This window comes from Passer domesticus, chromosome 4 (genome assembly GCF_036417665.1).
Source record: "Passer domesticus isolate bPasDom1 chromosome 4, bPasDom1.hap1, whole genome shotgun sequence".
Taxonomy (NCBI): Eukaryota; Metazoa; Chordata; class Aves; order Passeriformes; family Passeridae; genus Passer; species Passer domesticus.
The window spans coordinates 23616414-23633795 of NC_087477.1; the positions used below are offsets into that span (position 1 = coordinate 23616414).

At 37.9% G+C, this 17382-nt stretch overlaps 1 protein-coding gene across 2 annotated transcripts in view; it reads right to left on the minus strand.

Moving 5' to 3' along the window:
* TBC1D9 (TBC1 domain family member 9) overlaps window positions 1-17382 on the minus strand; it is a 48465-nt gene that overhangs the window by 23723 nt on the left and 7360 nt on the right. For both annotated transcript variants that reach the window (XM_064416554.1, XM_064416555.1), the window contains exons 2-6: window positions 10636-10746; window positions 4923-5041; window positions 3055-3283; window positions 1818-2079; window positions 494-701 (exon numbers count right to left, since the gene is read on the minus strand). In XM_064416554.1, coding sequence (XP_064272624.1) covers window positions 494-701; window positions 1818-2079; window positions 3055-3283; window positions 4923-5041; window positions 10636-10746 — 929 coding nt within the window. The remainder of the gene's footprint in view (window positions 1-493; window positions 702-1817; window positions 2080-3054; window positions 3284-4922; window positions 5042-10635; window positions 10747-17382) is intronic.

Sequence of the window (17382 nt, forward strand, 5' to 3'; positions counted from 1 at the left end):
TTTCCACATACAAGAATAAACAATTACCAGTCTGTAAGAGGCAACTCAAAACTTGAGGATTATGAATAATTTTACATCCGAAAAAAGCAAATCTTATTTGACAGATTCTTGAACGGAATTTCCACTTATCCAATCTAGGAGGTTTCACCCTCCACTCCCCACTATGAGACACAAAAAACGTAAAATTGGGCTGTGAATCAGAATGCAAATGATGAGAGAGGAAGGGTTATGAAAACTGATGGAAAGAATTCCATGTGAGCTTTAGTAGCATGAATCGTGAACTAAGATACACAGTCATTAAATATTACTTAGAACACATCAGTATGGCATGCTCACAAGAGATTAAAAGGATGAAAAGAGGCTTTTCTCCAAAAAGAACCAAAAAATAGTAAAAAAACCCCACCAAAATAAAAAAGTTCAAAGCTAGGCTGAAATATCTAATAAGACACTGCTTTATTACCTGCCCTATAAATTAAAAAATACAAGTATTTACCTCTCGAAGAGGGATAATAAGGCTGCACAAGTTCTCTTCTTTACTAGTAAAGCAAATGTAGTTTGTGGAAACAAACATCTGACCCAAAATATGCATTTTGTTGAAAGGAGTCCAAAGAGTACAGTCTGTGTGTCCATCTAATTTCTCATCCTTGGGAAGTCGGAACAATGCACGGTATCTCTCGCTCTTTGCTCTGGCATCAAGATCCCTAAAAAAAAAAACCACAGAAAGTTGTCTTGGTTTAAGGAATATATTAATGCATTTTAAGATGTATTTTATGCAAATCATTGCAAGTTACCTGCAACACATAACTCAGCCAAGCAAGGAGTATACAGCAAAAAGTTGGAAATAATTTGCCTATAGTAGAGATACAGTCTTCACTTTTGGAAGGTTCTAAAACTACACCAAAAAAAAAGTCAGCCACGAAGGACTCAGACATTCATCCTTACTTCTCAGAGAGGAAAGACTGAGTGAGCTTTCCATATTCAGCCACTTCTGAGAATACATACAGTGAATCCATTTTTGCTATTAGTAATAAAAAATGCTTCTTTTAGGCTTTTTTATTAACATTAGAGAATTCTTAAGGTTAGAGTTTGGTAACAATTTCAAGACTTAGTCTTGATAATGTATTCAGTGCAAAACACTCAACAGTAAGGACAAACAAAAGTGATATAATGCATGTCAGATGTCACCAAATAATGAGAAATATAAACAAGGACTGGATATAATTCTGTAAGGTACACTAACATGAACAACATATGAAGAAAAAATGAAAAAGAAACTAACAAACTGAAGTGCCACATAAAAGGAGAAGAAATATTTTCCAGATAACTTTTCATCCCTTAGAATTTTATGTTAATTGTTGTATCGCTTTTACCTAAATTATATTCCAGATAGAATTAATAATCTAGATTCTAATTTCTCAATTCCAGTGATAAGACCAAGTATGAATGCTAGGCACAGTTCTTAACAACACATTAATCACTTTATTACCATCCCCTACAGACACAAAATGGCCTTACAACAGATACCAAACTGTGGCCAGTGTCAGGAGATACACTAAAGAGCTTCTGAACAAATGAGCATTTGGCTCAAGAAAGTTTAATTTTGCAACATGCTCATATTCAGGTGTTTTCCATTTCCTATTTCAACACGATACAAGGTAATTATATTTGAATAATTATTCACATTTTGCCACTGTTGTAATCAATCATTCCTTTTGGAGTAACACTAAATGGCCACAACATTAGAACACTTTTGGAAAAAATCCTACAAGTAAAAGGACTGAGGAAGGAACAGAGGAGTAAGAGCTGATGCTACCTACCGTTTTAGAGCAGATACTTTCTTGGGGGATTTCTTTTTCAGTTTGGGTAATGACCTGTCTTGTTCAAATCCTTCATTGTCCAAAAGCTGTCGCATAGCTATATTGGCAAGCTGTTCCATTAGTTTAAATGTCTCACTGATATTAAGGAATACTGAGAAGAAATGTTCACTTGACCTTGTGCTCACTTTGATCATATCAGGGAAGAGCAGTGTAGCATTCTTCTCAAGCTGAGTGATATCAACCCAACGGATTACTAGCTTTGCTGAACAGGAGCAAACAAAAAACAAGATTCAGTACAAAAATTAGCGTATTCAGGAGCTTTTAGCTTCCTCTTCCTATAAAATGCATTCAACTAACTTTTTCTAGCATCCTGAAAAGTTGGGAGCACAGCATAAATAGATCAAGTATGTACAAACAAAACACTATCACCTGACAAACAGGAGATAAAAGAGTTTAAATATAATTTACTTCATTTACAGAACACCACACAAGCATTACAAAGCTAACATGACATATCATTGTCACTGCACTTGCTCAAACTCTGATGTCCTCTTTTCCTATGGAAGCAAAGAAACACAGTCTAAACACATCAGACAGGCTTGTATTATTTTTATACAGTAAAAAGTTTCAAATATTTCAGCCATGACAGAACCTAAGCTTTTCTCCCAACACCAATACAGGTGGTGTCCTTAAAGCAGGGGCTAAATGCCAAGACTGATCCATTGCCCGTAACAAAATACTGCTGAATTCTTCACCTCCACTGTGCTTTGAATTAACTCTCTATAGAGCAGAATGATTGCATCTACACTATGCTATTCTTTATTCTGGGTCTACTCTGAAACCTTTCTGATGTTCTGGTGTTGAACAAATGTAGATGTGTCATTTAAGGTTGCAAAGTCTGCCAGAGTAGTACTTGAGGATTGTGTAAGAGCAGAAGAGAAAGACAGAATTGGTGTGATCTTGTCCCTATTCCCTTTTGGGCATAGCTTCTGAGGTGAATCATGTCCCTAGACAATGCCAAGTACTGTTTTACAGGGAACTACTTTGAGAAAGACCAAACAAACAAGGGAATAAGCACATAGTTAAGCAGTGTGACAAATCAGGGAATTGCTCCCTGCTTCTCTTTTCCTCAGTAGTGTCTTTGTACCCTCAGTGATCAGTAGTGAAAAGTAGCAAGCTACAGGAGATTTCCTAACCATTTTTAGATGCACAAATTGCCATTCCACTGAAAACATACCTTCCCTGCCCATGAGAAAAGAGTAAAAGCAAAGGTGATTAATGCTGAGATACACCCAGCCCTGACGGGGAACCTTCCCCTTCCAGTAACTGCAGGAGTAGTAGTTCACTAATTTCTCTTCCTCTGGCATCCCAAACAGCTTGTGAAATTTCACTATGGCTTCCTTGAATTTTTCGGTGTCCTCATCCTCTTTGATGCCATTGATCTTGTTGTACTCAGCAATGATGCCCTGGTAGGGAATAAAAAAAGAACACATCCTGTTAGTGGCCATGGGCTATCAGGTAACCTAATTCCCATTGCAATCCAGGCCACAGGGCACTACAGTTATTGCAATGCCAAGGAAGTCGCTCAGTGAGCTCCTATTGTTCTGCTCACTCGTTGGCTTATGTAGTTATTTACTTTATTCAAGGATTTCTTTTTGAAGATCTTACTCCCTACTGTTCCTATGTCAGAGCAACCAAACACCAGCCACTTGCCAGAACTTTGTTTTAAATTAACTAGCCTAACTCAAATACTCCTAACACCCTGTGAAGCACCTTGATCTGCAGTATTTTCCTCTTCATCCTTCCTGAGGAGACAGACATAGCATTTCACATGAAATTTTTCTGAAGGGAAGGAAAAAAGTAAAAGGGAGAAAAGGAACTGCTGTTCTTTAGGGAAAATTTTGTATTACTTCTCTACGACCCCTTTTATTGGACCTTGAGCACAGAAGAAGAGCTAAGGGTTGGGGGGGAGGGGGAGAAAGAAGAAAAAAATCTTCAATTAGATTTACTAATAAGATGCAAAAAAAAAAATTCCCACTTTCAGGTGCAGATGACCCTCATGAAATTTGAAGAGGCAACAGGTGAAAAGATGTTTTTTTGATATTTTTAAAGACTATGGTTCCTTCTGTTCTATACTGAAGCTCTGTTTTATTTGCTTATTTTCCCAATCTCCTTTACAATAATCTCTATTTTCTTTTATATACAAGTTATAAAATTTTTGCCTTTTTTGTGACTTTTTTCCTTCAACTTGCTCCATATTTACATGAAGAGCAGAGTATAACACAGAGAAACATTGTTCACATTTAGTATTCATCCAACTCTAAGTAACAATTTCTTTAAGGATTATATTTCAAAACACAGATGTCTTCATATAGAAGGTATTTCCATGACCATCTATAGCATTCATACCTGATTCACTGTGGAAACACAGGCAACTGTGGGATTTGTAAGAGAGCTGATTTACTATACGAAATGTTAAAAGAGGAATGAGACAAAGCCAATACTTTGAACACATACCAGCAAATACAGCAATTTTTCTTACAATCTTTGAACAAAGTATGCATTTTTAGATAATTCTTAGTATAAAAAAAGTACTTTTTGCCAGTATAGTTATTATCTGACCTATAAAGAGAAAAAGAAATTCTGAGAAAGCCAACACTCCCACTTCCCACCAAGCAAACAAATCAATGAGACAGCAACCCTTAACACGTACATGAAGTGTAAATGCCAATACTACAGGATTTAACTATACAGAAGAGGGGGAGGAGACATTATGAGTGCATAAAAAAAATTAAAATTAAGCCTTGCAATGGAAAAACAGACAACTGTCACAGTTTAAGACAGTGCAATTAATTTTAGAACTTACAATGCCTTAAGCCCTGCCTGTATTTGTATGGGTTTTTTAAAAATCACTTCTCTAAGCTACTTGCACTATTCCCAGTTTCCCTGATTTTTACACACATGTTGCTACTTAGCATTAGGTAGTCCTTCAAAAAGGCAGAGCAGCCTGGGGACTACCACCTCCAATTTGTTTCAAATTCACATCACTTCTCTTTCCCCAGTCACATTTATCACTAACAACATCTGCAGTAATTAATACACTACCTGTATTTTTCCTCTGACAAATGTATTTATGTCATTCTCATTTTCAAAGATTGAAAGTGTTTGCAACAAATTCTGTTCCAGCCATTCCCAGTGTTCAGTGATTTCCTTCCTCGAGCAACCTATATAAAAAACAAACAAACCAAAAGTCACAAAATAAATAATTCACTAGTGATAATGTCCCTTTAATCACAAACAAAAAACTCTAAGAAAACTTTGAAGTAAGTGGAGATGCAATATTTCACTAGATGCTGTCCTTCTGGAAATTCCAAAATTTTCTCCCATTTGTATTTAATTTAACAACTCCAATAAAGGCAACAGAATGCAACATTCTGTGCAACTTCCAGGGGAATGTCACAATTCTGCTTGGAGTACAGATACATAAATCATGTTGCAGAACAGCCTACATATGTTATCAATATTTCAGAACCACAAATGATCACCACCGCTGCTTCTCCTTAAAACTACTTGATGCAACCAGACCTTTCTAGAACTCAGGAGGTGGTCTGAACACTATTTTATCTCTTGTTGGCTTTAACACTGCTGTAAAAAGCAATGATTAAATGCATGAGCTATGTATATAAAACTAAACTGTCATCAGAAAAATTGCTTAGCTTGTAAGAGCAGTGACAAGCAGTGCAGACACACTATCATGATGAACTATTTCTTAAAGCTATCTCTTTCTGGTATGGTTCATGAATTATTTTTCATCACTTTTTCTGAAACTGCTTTGGCCGATTATTCTCAACCCATAACAATACATCTCTTTTTTTTCCCCCACTGCTTTTTGTCTCCATTATCTCACTATTTACTCTCCCAGTCTCCCCTACAGCACATCACACAATCAGCCCAAAACCTACACCTCAGTTCTCAACAATTCATCATGACAGGTCTTCCTCTTTGCTTTGTTCAGGGCTAAAATGCATACTTGCTGCAATGTTTTGAACTACAGGTTACTTTATCGCTGTTACTGGAAAGTTTTTACCTATCTTAGCACATTAAAAGTAATTCCCCATTTTACCAACATTGGCCTTTTAGGTAAATTAAGCAATAACTGACTCTCAGGAAAGGGGAAGAAACCAAATTTAACAGTTAAAACACTGCACTTCAAAATACAGATCCCTTAAGACTGGCAGGAAATAAAAAGGAAAATAGCTACAACACAGCAACTTGCATGAAAATGCATATAGTTACCATTACCACAAAAAAACCCTACAGCAGTTCTATACCTGAAAAACACACAAAGCCACTGTAAAAAGAATTGACTATAGGTGGAGAAGGATCTAAAAAAGTTGTTCATTTCCAAACCGAATTTAGATATAGAACCATTTTCACCTTAAACTGAGCATATCACACTGGGAGGGACACTGGCATGGGACACAGAAGTGCTATATGAAAGACTGATTGTGTACAGCATTTTGCATTCCTAGACCATCAATTGTTCTTGAAAAGTAAATAACAATTCTCCTGTATAACTGTGACACCTTTAACGCAACCCTGCACTGGAAAAAGGGTGCTAACAAGACTTCTCTCCAGAGCTATAAGGCTTCAGATTCACCAGCCAGAATCCTCACATAGCCTAGAGCAGCAGAGTTAATATCCAAGAAAATTCACATCCAAATCTGTCTAAATTTAGAGCAGACAAACCCCCCTGGATTACCTTCATCCTCCGAATACTCTTGCACTGAGCAAGACCAAATGTCATGAACAAATCATGAAACAATCACATTTCTTTGAGTCACTCTGTACAGCCACTTACTGAAGATGGAGATTATTTCTTTATTGAAGGCAGAGAAAAAGACAAATTTCTGTAAAAACAGGTTACAAGTACCAAATATCCAGCAGTCTAACCTTAGAGAACAGGGAGGGACAGTGCAGGACAAATTAGAGTTGCATAGCTAAATGCAGCCAAAGCCCTTAGTAACCTGTATAATTTTAACAACCCTTGATCAGTTCAGAAGGAATTGCTTTAGTTGCAAATTCACAAAATAACCACAGCACAGAGCCTTAGGGAACACTGGGCTGCTCAGCTTCAAGGTTGCATAGATAAATTATTTCCTCTCTGTAAAATTTTACCTCCCTGCAAAATCCACACCATTCCCCTTAAGTAAGAAGACTACACTAATGCAGACTTTTAATTTAACTAAAACAACTAAATTATCAACCAGGTATTATGAGACTAAGCATTTAAGACACACTTCACAAAATGGAATCACAGACATATAAATTAACTACATTAGCAACTTCAATTAGGGCTAAGATTCATAATTGAAGTGTATGTTTATTAACACTAGCTTAAAATGAAGACAGAGTACTTCTACGTAAAAGCCACAATATTTTGCTCAGAAGAAAATCAAAATTCTCACCGCTCAGCAGAACCATAAATTTCTACATGTATGATACATTTATTTATTCTAGGGCTGTAACTCATAACTATTCCTTCCATTTTATTCCCTTGCTTATCTTGAGAACACACTGCAGGTATAAAATTAGTATTTATCTATAGGTGTCTTGCAAAAAAAAATCTAAAGAGAAGTCACATGGCCTATTTCTAAAGTCTTAAAAATAATTTCTGAATATATGCACAGTATAAGGGTCTTGGAAGAAACATTACTTTGTTGGGAGCTTTGTGATATACTACTTTCTTTGAAAGGGAGTCTGCAAATGGCAAGAAAACTTGTGTCCTCAGCTGCCCCCTTTCAAGTTTATGGGATGGAGGTGGTTACCAATTGCTGGGGTGAAATGGGCTGGAGACAAAGAGACCACTCACCCCAACGGTCATGTGGCAACACACAGAGATTATTCTCCAGGGCATTTATGGAGAATAAATATAAAGGGCATTTGAACAACCTGGTCTGGATATTTCCATTGGTCTGATCCCTACACCCCTTCAGGCTCTGGCCAGTGAAATGCCTGCAGCCTTGGGAGAGATGGATTGGGTGAGGCCCCTGCCAGTCAACCCAGGGGCTGGTAAATTCACACAGTACCAGCCAGCTTGTACTGTGATATGTGGCAACAGCTGTGCACTGACATCTGGATGGAAATAAATAAACATACAGGCAAGTACTTTTACCATTCTTTCTCTTCTGAGATCCATGCAAAGCTGACATGTGTTACTTACAGTCACAGCAGAGTAGGTGACAGTAAAAAGCTTGTTAAATGCAGGTTTGGGAACAACCTTCATAATACTGACAACTTTGTTAATATCTGGTTTTAGTATTAGCTGCCACCAAAGGTAAATTATGTTATATGAATTTTAAAATCTTCAGGGAGTTGGTACTAAAAGGTGTAAAGGGGAAAAAGATTGTTTGAACTGATGCCTTCTTTCAGATCTGATACTATCAAAATAGTAAGAAATACTGGTGCTAATAACAGCTATTAGCAAAACTTACTGTTGGATTCAGAAGGTGACACAGCTTTGATATCACCTTTTGATACAAATGAGAAGCTTGACTAGGCCAATATTCAGGCAGCAATCAATTTATTAATTCATATGGTAAAGAGCTGGGTACAGTGGGGGAAATTTTCCCTCCAACAGCACGCCAATAGTTGGGGCTTACAGATATTTATAGGGGTTTTCATAAACTTTCTCAGCAGTTTCTATTCCAAATTTTTACGTCACAATTCTATACACTATTGTGATTTAGTTTTTCTCAGGATGTGTCCCAGAAAGGAGTATCCCCAGATGGTGGGGTCCAGCTTCTGAAAGAAGAAAGAAGTCTCCCAGCTGGTGAGGTCCAGATTCCAGATGTGGGTTCACCTTTTAGCTGCAAGGACTATAAATCTCATACCAGTGATGTCCAGCTTCCCTTGGTCGAAACTATCAATCCTGGAGTTGATGTTCATCTTCCTTTCCAAAGCTGCTTTTCACCGTTTTGTTAAGGCGTCGAGATAAGCATGTTTCCTTTTTATATGTTCTAAAGCTATATTTTCAAAGATCCTTACTACAAGCAATACTCTAAAATTATACTTCAAAAGGTTATTATTGCAAAACTCTTTAAGGCTTAGCTACAAACAGAAAGTTCCTGTCAAACAGCAACACTCTTAAAGCTTTAATTCAAATGCTCCTAAATCAACTTAAGACTTTTAAAGGTTAATTGCAAACAAAGGATAGGTTCAAAGGCCTTCTTCCATGCTTTACTTCCTCAATTATTATTATAATTTGTCTTCATAACTGTCCCATGGTCATTCTCCACACATGTCACAATCAAAAACACACACGTTGCCTGTATGTACCTGACACGAAACACAGCTTTGTATTTCACACTTTGCCAGACACAGAAATCATATGCTCCTAAGAACAGAGCCTTGTTTGAACTAAAATTATTAGATCTGTAGCAAACCTTCATCTGTTCTTCCTTCTCTTTCCTTCCCAAGAGGGTATTTGTCTGGAGAAAAAGTCATCCAAATAATCTAAATGTCAAATTTCATTGGCAGAATGGGCGCTAATGAAGTGGCACAGTTAGTGGAGAAGAAACCTACAGCATCATTAACCAGTATTTTTGAATGTCAGGCAGCAGTGGGGGTGCTGGAGGTTACCAGGCCATTAGAGATGATAGGCATGTATGCACTTCTCATTTTTTCTCTCTTCTCAATTCTCTTCCAAATTAACAGAGATTTGGCTGCTGCCAAACACTTTGTTGCCAGTGAAACTTTTGAGCTGGAGGAGCTGCACTGAAAAGTTTTTATTTGTCAAGACTGAAAAGCAATACCATCAAACCAATGATATGACCTGGCAAGCTTGGCCAATCAAAGCTAAATGACCTGCATCTTCTGCATTGAACTCTAGACAGCAGATAAAATCAGAGACTAACTCCATTCTGTTTTATGTTACTTGCAATAGGTATCTGACCACAGAAACAAACATTTAGTACAGCATCTGATACACACAGAAATCCTATTTAATGTACAAAAATATAAACTCAATTGTTTTCACTACTATAATGACGAAAGGAGCAGTCTTAGTGATAGGTCTGTCCAAGGTGGAGCATTAAAGACCAAAACTCTTAAAAGTTGTTGCACCTGTGTAAGAACATACATTCTGTAGTTAACTTTAACCTACTACCATCTTGCTGAATTCTAAGTACATCATACATAGAAGACCACACACTGAAATAAACATCCAGGAGGCAGGGCATCCCTGGGATCTAGAAGGTGTTTATCCTGGGGGAGACAGGAAATGTCTCACTGTTTGCTATTCAGTATTTATGTGAGTGCTGCACTTTCTTCCTGGTTACCATTGCAAGGGAAGTCTGGTGCCCTGACTGAGTAACTGGGGTGCTATAATCCAGGTACTCCTCCCATCATTCTCTTTAGAGACACCCCACTGCCCAGGAATGCTGCACTTTAGAAGTGCTGTAGGAGTGAGCCTGGGGCATAAAGACCAGCATGCAAGGAGGGCGAATTGGTACTGCTGGTCTGGGAACACCTTTGGGAGAAGTGGGAAATAGATGTTTCATCCCTGCTCCACGGCCATTTCTGGTTTCATTCAGTCATTATGCTTAAAATCCTCCCGCCCCCCTGCCCTGCTGGCATTCAAAGTCTGACTAGCAGAAACTCTGGTGCCACTGAATTTTACCACTACAGCAGGTCTTCATTCTGACCCATTTATTTGTCCTGATGTGACTGTGCTCAGCAGGAAGAATGCTCTCTTATTATGTTATATGACACAATATCCAGGGAGAATAAAAATCCACATCAGTGTACTTGCCCTTACCACATGCAATGGTCCAGTAGACCAAGGAGTCTGGTGCTTGGTAGAGGATTCGGTATGGTGCCACTCTGGCACTGGAGTCCAACACAACATCAAGAGTACCCACAAGGAGACCTGTAGAAGAGGAATTTCTGATGAACACACAGCGATGGAAAATTCAAGATCCCATAGGAGAAGGCTCTGCAGCGCCTCCCCACTCCATTTCACCCTCCACAGCAAAATGCAGATCTACATATTCGTCCTCACACTTTTTGTCTCAGGCTGTAAAGAGGAAGAGTGATTTAACAGGGAAACATCTTCAGCTTAAACAATACTTCAACTCTTTAATGTACATCCATGTAACATAAAGACAGGCAAACAGAAGCAAAGTAGAAGGTAGTTGTGTTATAAAATCATGATTAAAAGTTATTTAGTTATTTCCTGTGTTTCATACACTGCTGGAACCCTGAGCAGTAAAAAACCTACCAACTACAAACCCTCCTCCAACACCAACAAGAAATCCCAGACAATACAACCTAGAAGGGGTCAAAACTAGAATGTCAGCTAGGTAAAACTAAAGACTTCCAGCAAAAATAATTGTGCTACTTAACATTCTGATTATTTAGGGTAGAAAGGATCAAAATGCCTTAAGAGTCAAGTGTTTTTCAGATGAAAGGATACTGAGGAAAGACAAAGCAATACTGTTTTCCAGAAGTAGCTTTGAAAATTCTTTGCTACTGAGAGCCACCAACAGTTGCATACCAAAAGCTACCAATAATTCCTAATTATATCTCCACAAATTCTAGATCCTATTTTTATAATAAACTATACTAAAACCAAAACTCTACCCTCCCAAATTCTCTGCAAGGAGGACCTATTTATTTTTAAACTATGTCAAAGTTTTCCCATTTTCCATCTCAAAAAGCATTTTCATCTCCCCTGCAGAGATGTCTGATTTAAATTTTCATGCTGAAGTTCTCAGAAAATTGTTTGGGGGAAAAAAATTGAAATATATAAACAACAAATGGATGAATTTTCAGAGATTTTTTTGGTGAAAATATCTATTAGGGTAGAAATTAGAGGGTTTTTTCCAAACAGCTGAAATAAACTGCATGCCCCAAAAACATTTTAAAACTCTCCTGTTAGAAGTTCTCCTTTCAAGTCTCGTGCGTTCATCCTGTATTGCCATAGTTTTATTAGTTCCTCATTTTTCTCTGCTGAAACTGGTATATGCAATACTGCTTCACTTGCTGTTCCTTCAGATTTGTGCTGTGCATCAAAGATATAAAAGCAGTACTCTTTTTCCATCTCAGTAGACCCTTCAAATGTGAACTGAAACTGATACTAAGAAATACCCCACCCACCAATGATCCAGTGATTTTGTATTTCCTCCATTCTATCTCTTTCATTTGTATTTTGTTTTATAGACACCTTCTCAGGTCGGATCAGCTGTAATCTCTTTCTGCTCCATGAATTAACATGCACCACTTCTTAATCTAAGAATTATGCAAGACATGAGAAACAAGTCTGGGCCATTAGGCCATTAGTAAGGTGTGCTACAAAACTATCTGACAATTATAGGATAGAAACATAAAATATGAATGTAAAATATCCCACTGTACATTGGTCTCACTAGCTTTAGTTGCCCCTCATCTCTCATACATTTTCATTACTGGTTGTACACTGACAAGCTCCCTCTGAACAATTCTCCACCAGCCCTTCTAGATACACCCTGGCTCCTTTCAAATTCAGGAGAATGAAGTAGGTTAAAATGTACCTTTTTTTTTTTTCCCCCTCTCTATCTGAGTTTCACAAATGCAGTATGGCCTTGGCCCAGAAAGCACATGTCACTTCAACCAAGGGCAAAATCCTCAAACATGTAAGGCTGCCAGTACTGCTCAGCTAAAGTGGGGACCAAGCCAGACACTACACTGTGTTCATCATCTGGGTTTGCTGCAAATACAGCAGGAATATTTGCTTTTTGCTTTTCAGTTTCACATGACTACTGACAGTAATAAATATGCAATAGGCATGATGTAATATCTAAATAAAGTTGTATGCTGGTCAAATGTAATCTTCTCTGAGATACAGAAACACTGTTCATTCCCTGTATTCCTTAAAAACATGCTTGTTTCTTTCCTCCGGCTGTACTTCCAAATTCACTGGCATGTGGGTGGTCCTGCCAAACAATTCTGCCCCTAGTTCTTGCAGCGCTGTAGAAACTGGGATAGGCAGGTAAGATCAGGAGGTCAGAATAAACTGACTGACTTGTATAGCAACATCAGGTTCAAAGGAACTTCCCATCCAACTTTCTTCTCCCCTGGATATGGCAGACAGGAGAGGAACATCCCCCTGTGCCACCAAACACTGTAAGACAGAGCAATGTATTTAAGAAATGTGAAGAGAATTATGAAAAATAAAACACCAACAAAAGAGAGAAGCCAGCAGTGACTGAAACAGCAGATGGCAGGTAGGAAAGGAAAACCAAACAAAGAACACTTTCCAATGCTGCAGGAAGTGGGAGTTGTTCAGGGGCTTTTCAGTAAACAAATTGAAAAAATAACCAGGTATTGAGGTCAAAGGAAGAAATCTGACAGAATTCCAGAACGTTGCATGGAAATTGCAATCCGAGCTTACCTAGGTAACTGCAACTGACAGTTTATCAGTAACATTTTACTTGTATCATGCAATAGCTGTTTTGACAGATAATACATGTGATACTGAAAAATAGCATGTGTTTTTATCACATGAAAACTCGTGCAATCGTGCAGCCGGGCCTGCTTGCTCTCCTTCATGAACTGTTCCTTTTCATGTTGTTAGGTCAGTGTTGGTTGTTTTGGGTTTGGGTATTTGTTGTTTGGTTGGGTTTTTTTGCAATGCAGACATGTGATGCAACCAGAATGAAATCACAGCAGTTCATACTGATAATTTGTTTGAGGATTTTCTATATGAAGTAGAAATGAAAATTAAAAACAAATATTAAGAGAATTTTAATACTGTTCATTAGCTCATTAATTCTTCATGTAGCAAGTGCCTTTTCAGATATGATTAAGTAACTGAGTTTCTATAGAAACAGAACAGGCAACTAAGAATAATATTCCTTATATTAGACATTAGACTGGCCCTTGGGCAAGAGCCAGTGAATTACCCAGGCATCAAATCACATGACTATACTGACTGCAATCTTTTCCCAATTATTTCATCAGGTTTCTGACTGCATAATGAAATAAGGGGAGAAATTTCCAATGCAAGAATACTAAATCTACAAGCCCTTGTTGAAGCAAGAGGTTTATTTAAAACACATGGTGTAATTTGTAGGGTTAGCATCTGGCTAATTGATGGGAGCTCCGATCCTGAAGGCGCTCAAGCATGAGCAACCATTTATGTATAAACAGCCCCATCACACACATGTGCCCAATTTCTTGAGCAACCATACCTATAAGATGGGGCAGGAGGGGAAAAGGGAGGCATAATGCCTTCACTTTACTTGATACAACTTTTTAATAAAGTCAGGTTCCTCTTTTGCAAACTTGAATTCTAAAGCGAAGGTCCAGAATATTGATCAATATTGTCTTTTTCCATAAAACAAAGACATTAACAGAGGAAAAATAATGATATGTAATATCTGGAACCAGGGAATACAAAGCCACAATTGGCTGAGGGCCTGGGCAATTGCTCTCGCATCATGTTACTGGAAGGACATGCAAGCACTAGAGGGAATTACTGGAAAAGAGGTTCAGTTACCCGATGCACTTTGTGCTGAAGGAAGAAATCACACTACATTTTACTTAACTGACCACATTCAGTGGTGGCTCACATTTAGTCATAAGCTGGAGGAGAAGCCTATAACCCTTGCAAAAAGTACAGATTAATAGTTTATGTTCATCAATTAATGTATGATGTGCTCTACTTGTGTCCTTACAACAACAACCAATTTTAAGCCTGGGTTTTTTGCTAGAAGGGATTATGACCACATGAAGCCTCACCTCCTCCATAACACAGACCCCCTTCACAAATTATTCCTATCTCACCAAAGGGTATTTTTCAGAGACAGGTCATCTTGACTTGAAAACTAAGCCAATAGCTTCAGCCAGCTGAGATTCTTCCAAGCACCACTGCAGTTCCTTGCTCCTTGGAGACCAGAATTCCAGATGACTTAGAGTCCAAACTGATTACAAACTACCCACAAACTGAAATCTAGTGAGGACCTGTAGAATCAAGCCTGTACATTTTAAGCATGCACACCTCAGAGTACATAGACTCAAACACCTGTCGTAAGTCACAATATCTGTGACTATCTGGACATCCATGGCACAGGTCTTTGCTGCAGGAATATTTCTCTTCTTTCTTTTACCTTTCATAATAATTTTCAAGTGTCTTTGTAAAACATCAATTACTAGTGTTTTTAAAGGTGAAGCAAGTTCATGCACTGTACACACGAGCAAACTCTTTAGTAGCAAAGGATTTTCTTATGACAAACAGTAACCCTCTTCCACAGAAAGCCATGTTTTCATTTAAAACCACAAAGACTGAGTAGTCTTTATCACCCTTCTACAGTCCCCCTCACAGCAGTACTATATTTGAGAGCTTTTGTGTTTTACCTGTTCAAAGTAAATTGGATTACATATTCAAAAGTGAGGATCTGGATTATATGTTACCTCTAGTGCACCTTATTAAAATACTGAAGCCAGTGAATTATAATAAATAATGACACTTCAAAGCTTAAGAACTACCAGCAGCCATGGCTTTGTTGCACAGCAAGCACCAAAAAGCTTGGGATGGTAACAGTGATGCTTCCTAGTAATTTCTAACCTTAGAGTAGAAGCGCTTTCAGCACACACCAGGGACCTGTGACACATCCATTCTTCAGTGGCACAGGCAACTTGTGTCACACCTAGATGTCACCCTGCAGTTGGTTTCACCGACTGCTGTGCCCTCCCTTCCCCCAGTTTGCCAGAGTGCAAGCATATGTTACTCACATGGCTCTTCACAGGGAGAAGAGCCCTGCCCTGCCTCATCCTCCTTCCAGGTCGACATGAATCCATACCTCAAAATACCTTTTGTTTGAAGACTTTTATCTAAGAATGTATAGACAAAGAGTATACATGTTTTTAGCATGAAGAGTAAATACAAAATAATACCCTGCAAAAGAGCTGAGATATAACACAGGTCAGACTGTGACTCTTGGAGTCAGGCTCATGAGCTATCCCTTAGTCTCACAGATGTCAGCAGCCTATTTGTGTAGGAGCCCAACACCCCAACCAGGAAAACTTGGAATGTCACATGTGTCACATGCAAGAACTTTTCAAAACAGGCACTGTGACATTCCAACAGTGAATCAAAAACATACTGCTTAAAAGGTCCTCAGTATTTAAAGCACGCTGATGACTCCTCTTTCCACTAAAGTAAGATGGACACATAATGAGCTCTGGTCATAAACCTGAAACACCCACAGTACCTATTCAGATTGTAGATGTCATCTGATCTCTCTTAAGAGAGCTTCAATCAATAGGGTTGATTTAAATCATATTTACACCCTGAGCATTCAGTTTTATATTGATTTAATGGACAATGAATAAACTCCAGTTAAAGTTCAAGTGTTGCTTCCTGAGCTATAAAAGCAACAACTCCTAAAAACACATAACTGAAGTACACAGCACTAGGTATTGTTTTTCATAGTAAGGATAATGAATCCCAACTCTTCCATTCCTTTTCAAGGCAATTTATGTGATTAGCTCTCTCATTTTTTATTACAGGGTGAGATCCCATTACTTGTTTGTCAAAACTCAACCTAGAGCAACAACCTGAACTCCATGGGCAATACTATGGACAAATCCTTTTTAAAGGGAGGGTCAATGCTACTTGATTTAATTTCACAGGAAAGCCTATATAAATTGAAAATATTATACACCACACAAAAATAATTGAGTTTTAATCTTCCACTACTGGCAATAATACCCACAAAAGTAAGAATATAACCTCTTCATTGTGAACACTGCCCTTAAAACTTCATGAAGGCCTACACTTTAATAGCCCTTTAATATAAAAGAAGGTTAAATGACCTCTAAAGATTTATTTTCTGTCTGCCCATGTGGCTTATATGGGCATCTAATGTGGTATCAAGAAAATAAAATTCTTCCTCTAGACTTAAAAGAATTAATATTCTTTAATTAAATAATAATGATATCTGTTTTTTAAATATATATATTTCTTAAATAATTAAGAATGGGATTAATAGGATTGGTTAAGTTTTCCCCAATGTCTGCCTTTGCTGCTCTCTCTTCTTACCAACACAGTTCTATAGACCAGAGATTTGTCCAGCCACCCTTTTATTTGCACAGGAGTTTTCAAACATGTTCAGTGAAAATAATTCTAAGAACTGTCACCCTACTGACACATTTAGTAAGAAAAGCAGCAAAACATTCTCCATCTTCAAGCTGATCAACACAAATGAGAGAAGACTGAAAAACTGACCATTAATATTTAAAGAAAAAGCTTGGGAACTGCCAATGTGATATCTGGCTTGATTATCAAGGGATAAAGCAGCAAGAAACAATAAAGCTTTCATCCACCCTTCAAGTTTAACAATTGTGATTCAATCAGCTTATCTTCCAAATATGTTAATTTAAAAGGGTACTGTACTTGTTAAGTGTCCAATCAACCCATGACCAACCCTGAAAAAATTCTGTATTTTAATTTGAACCTAAATCTGGTTGGGATTAGACTTTCAGATTTTTCAACTTCTTGTAACTCTGCTAAGCTGAAGCTCAC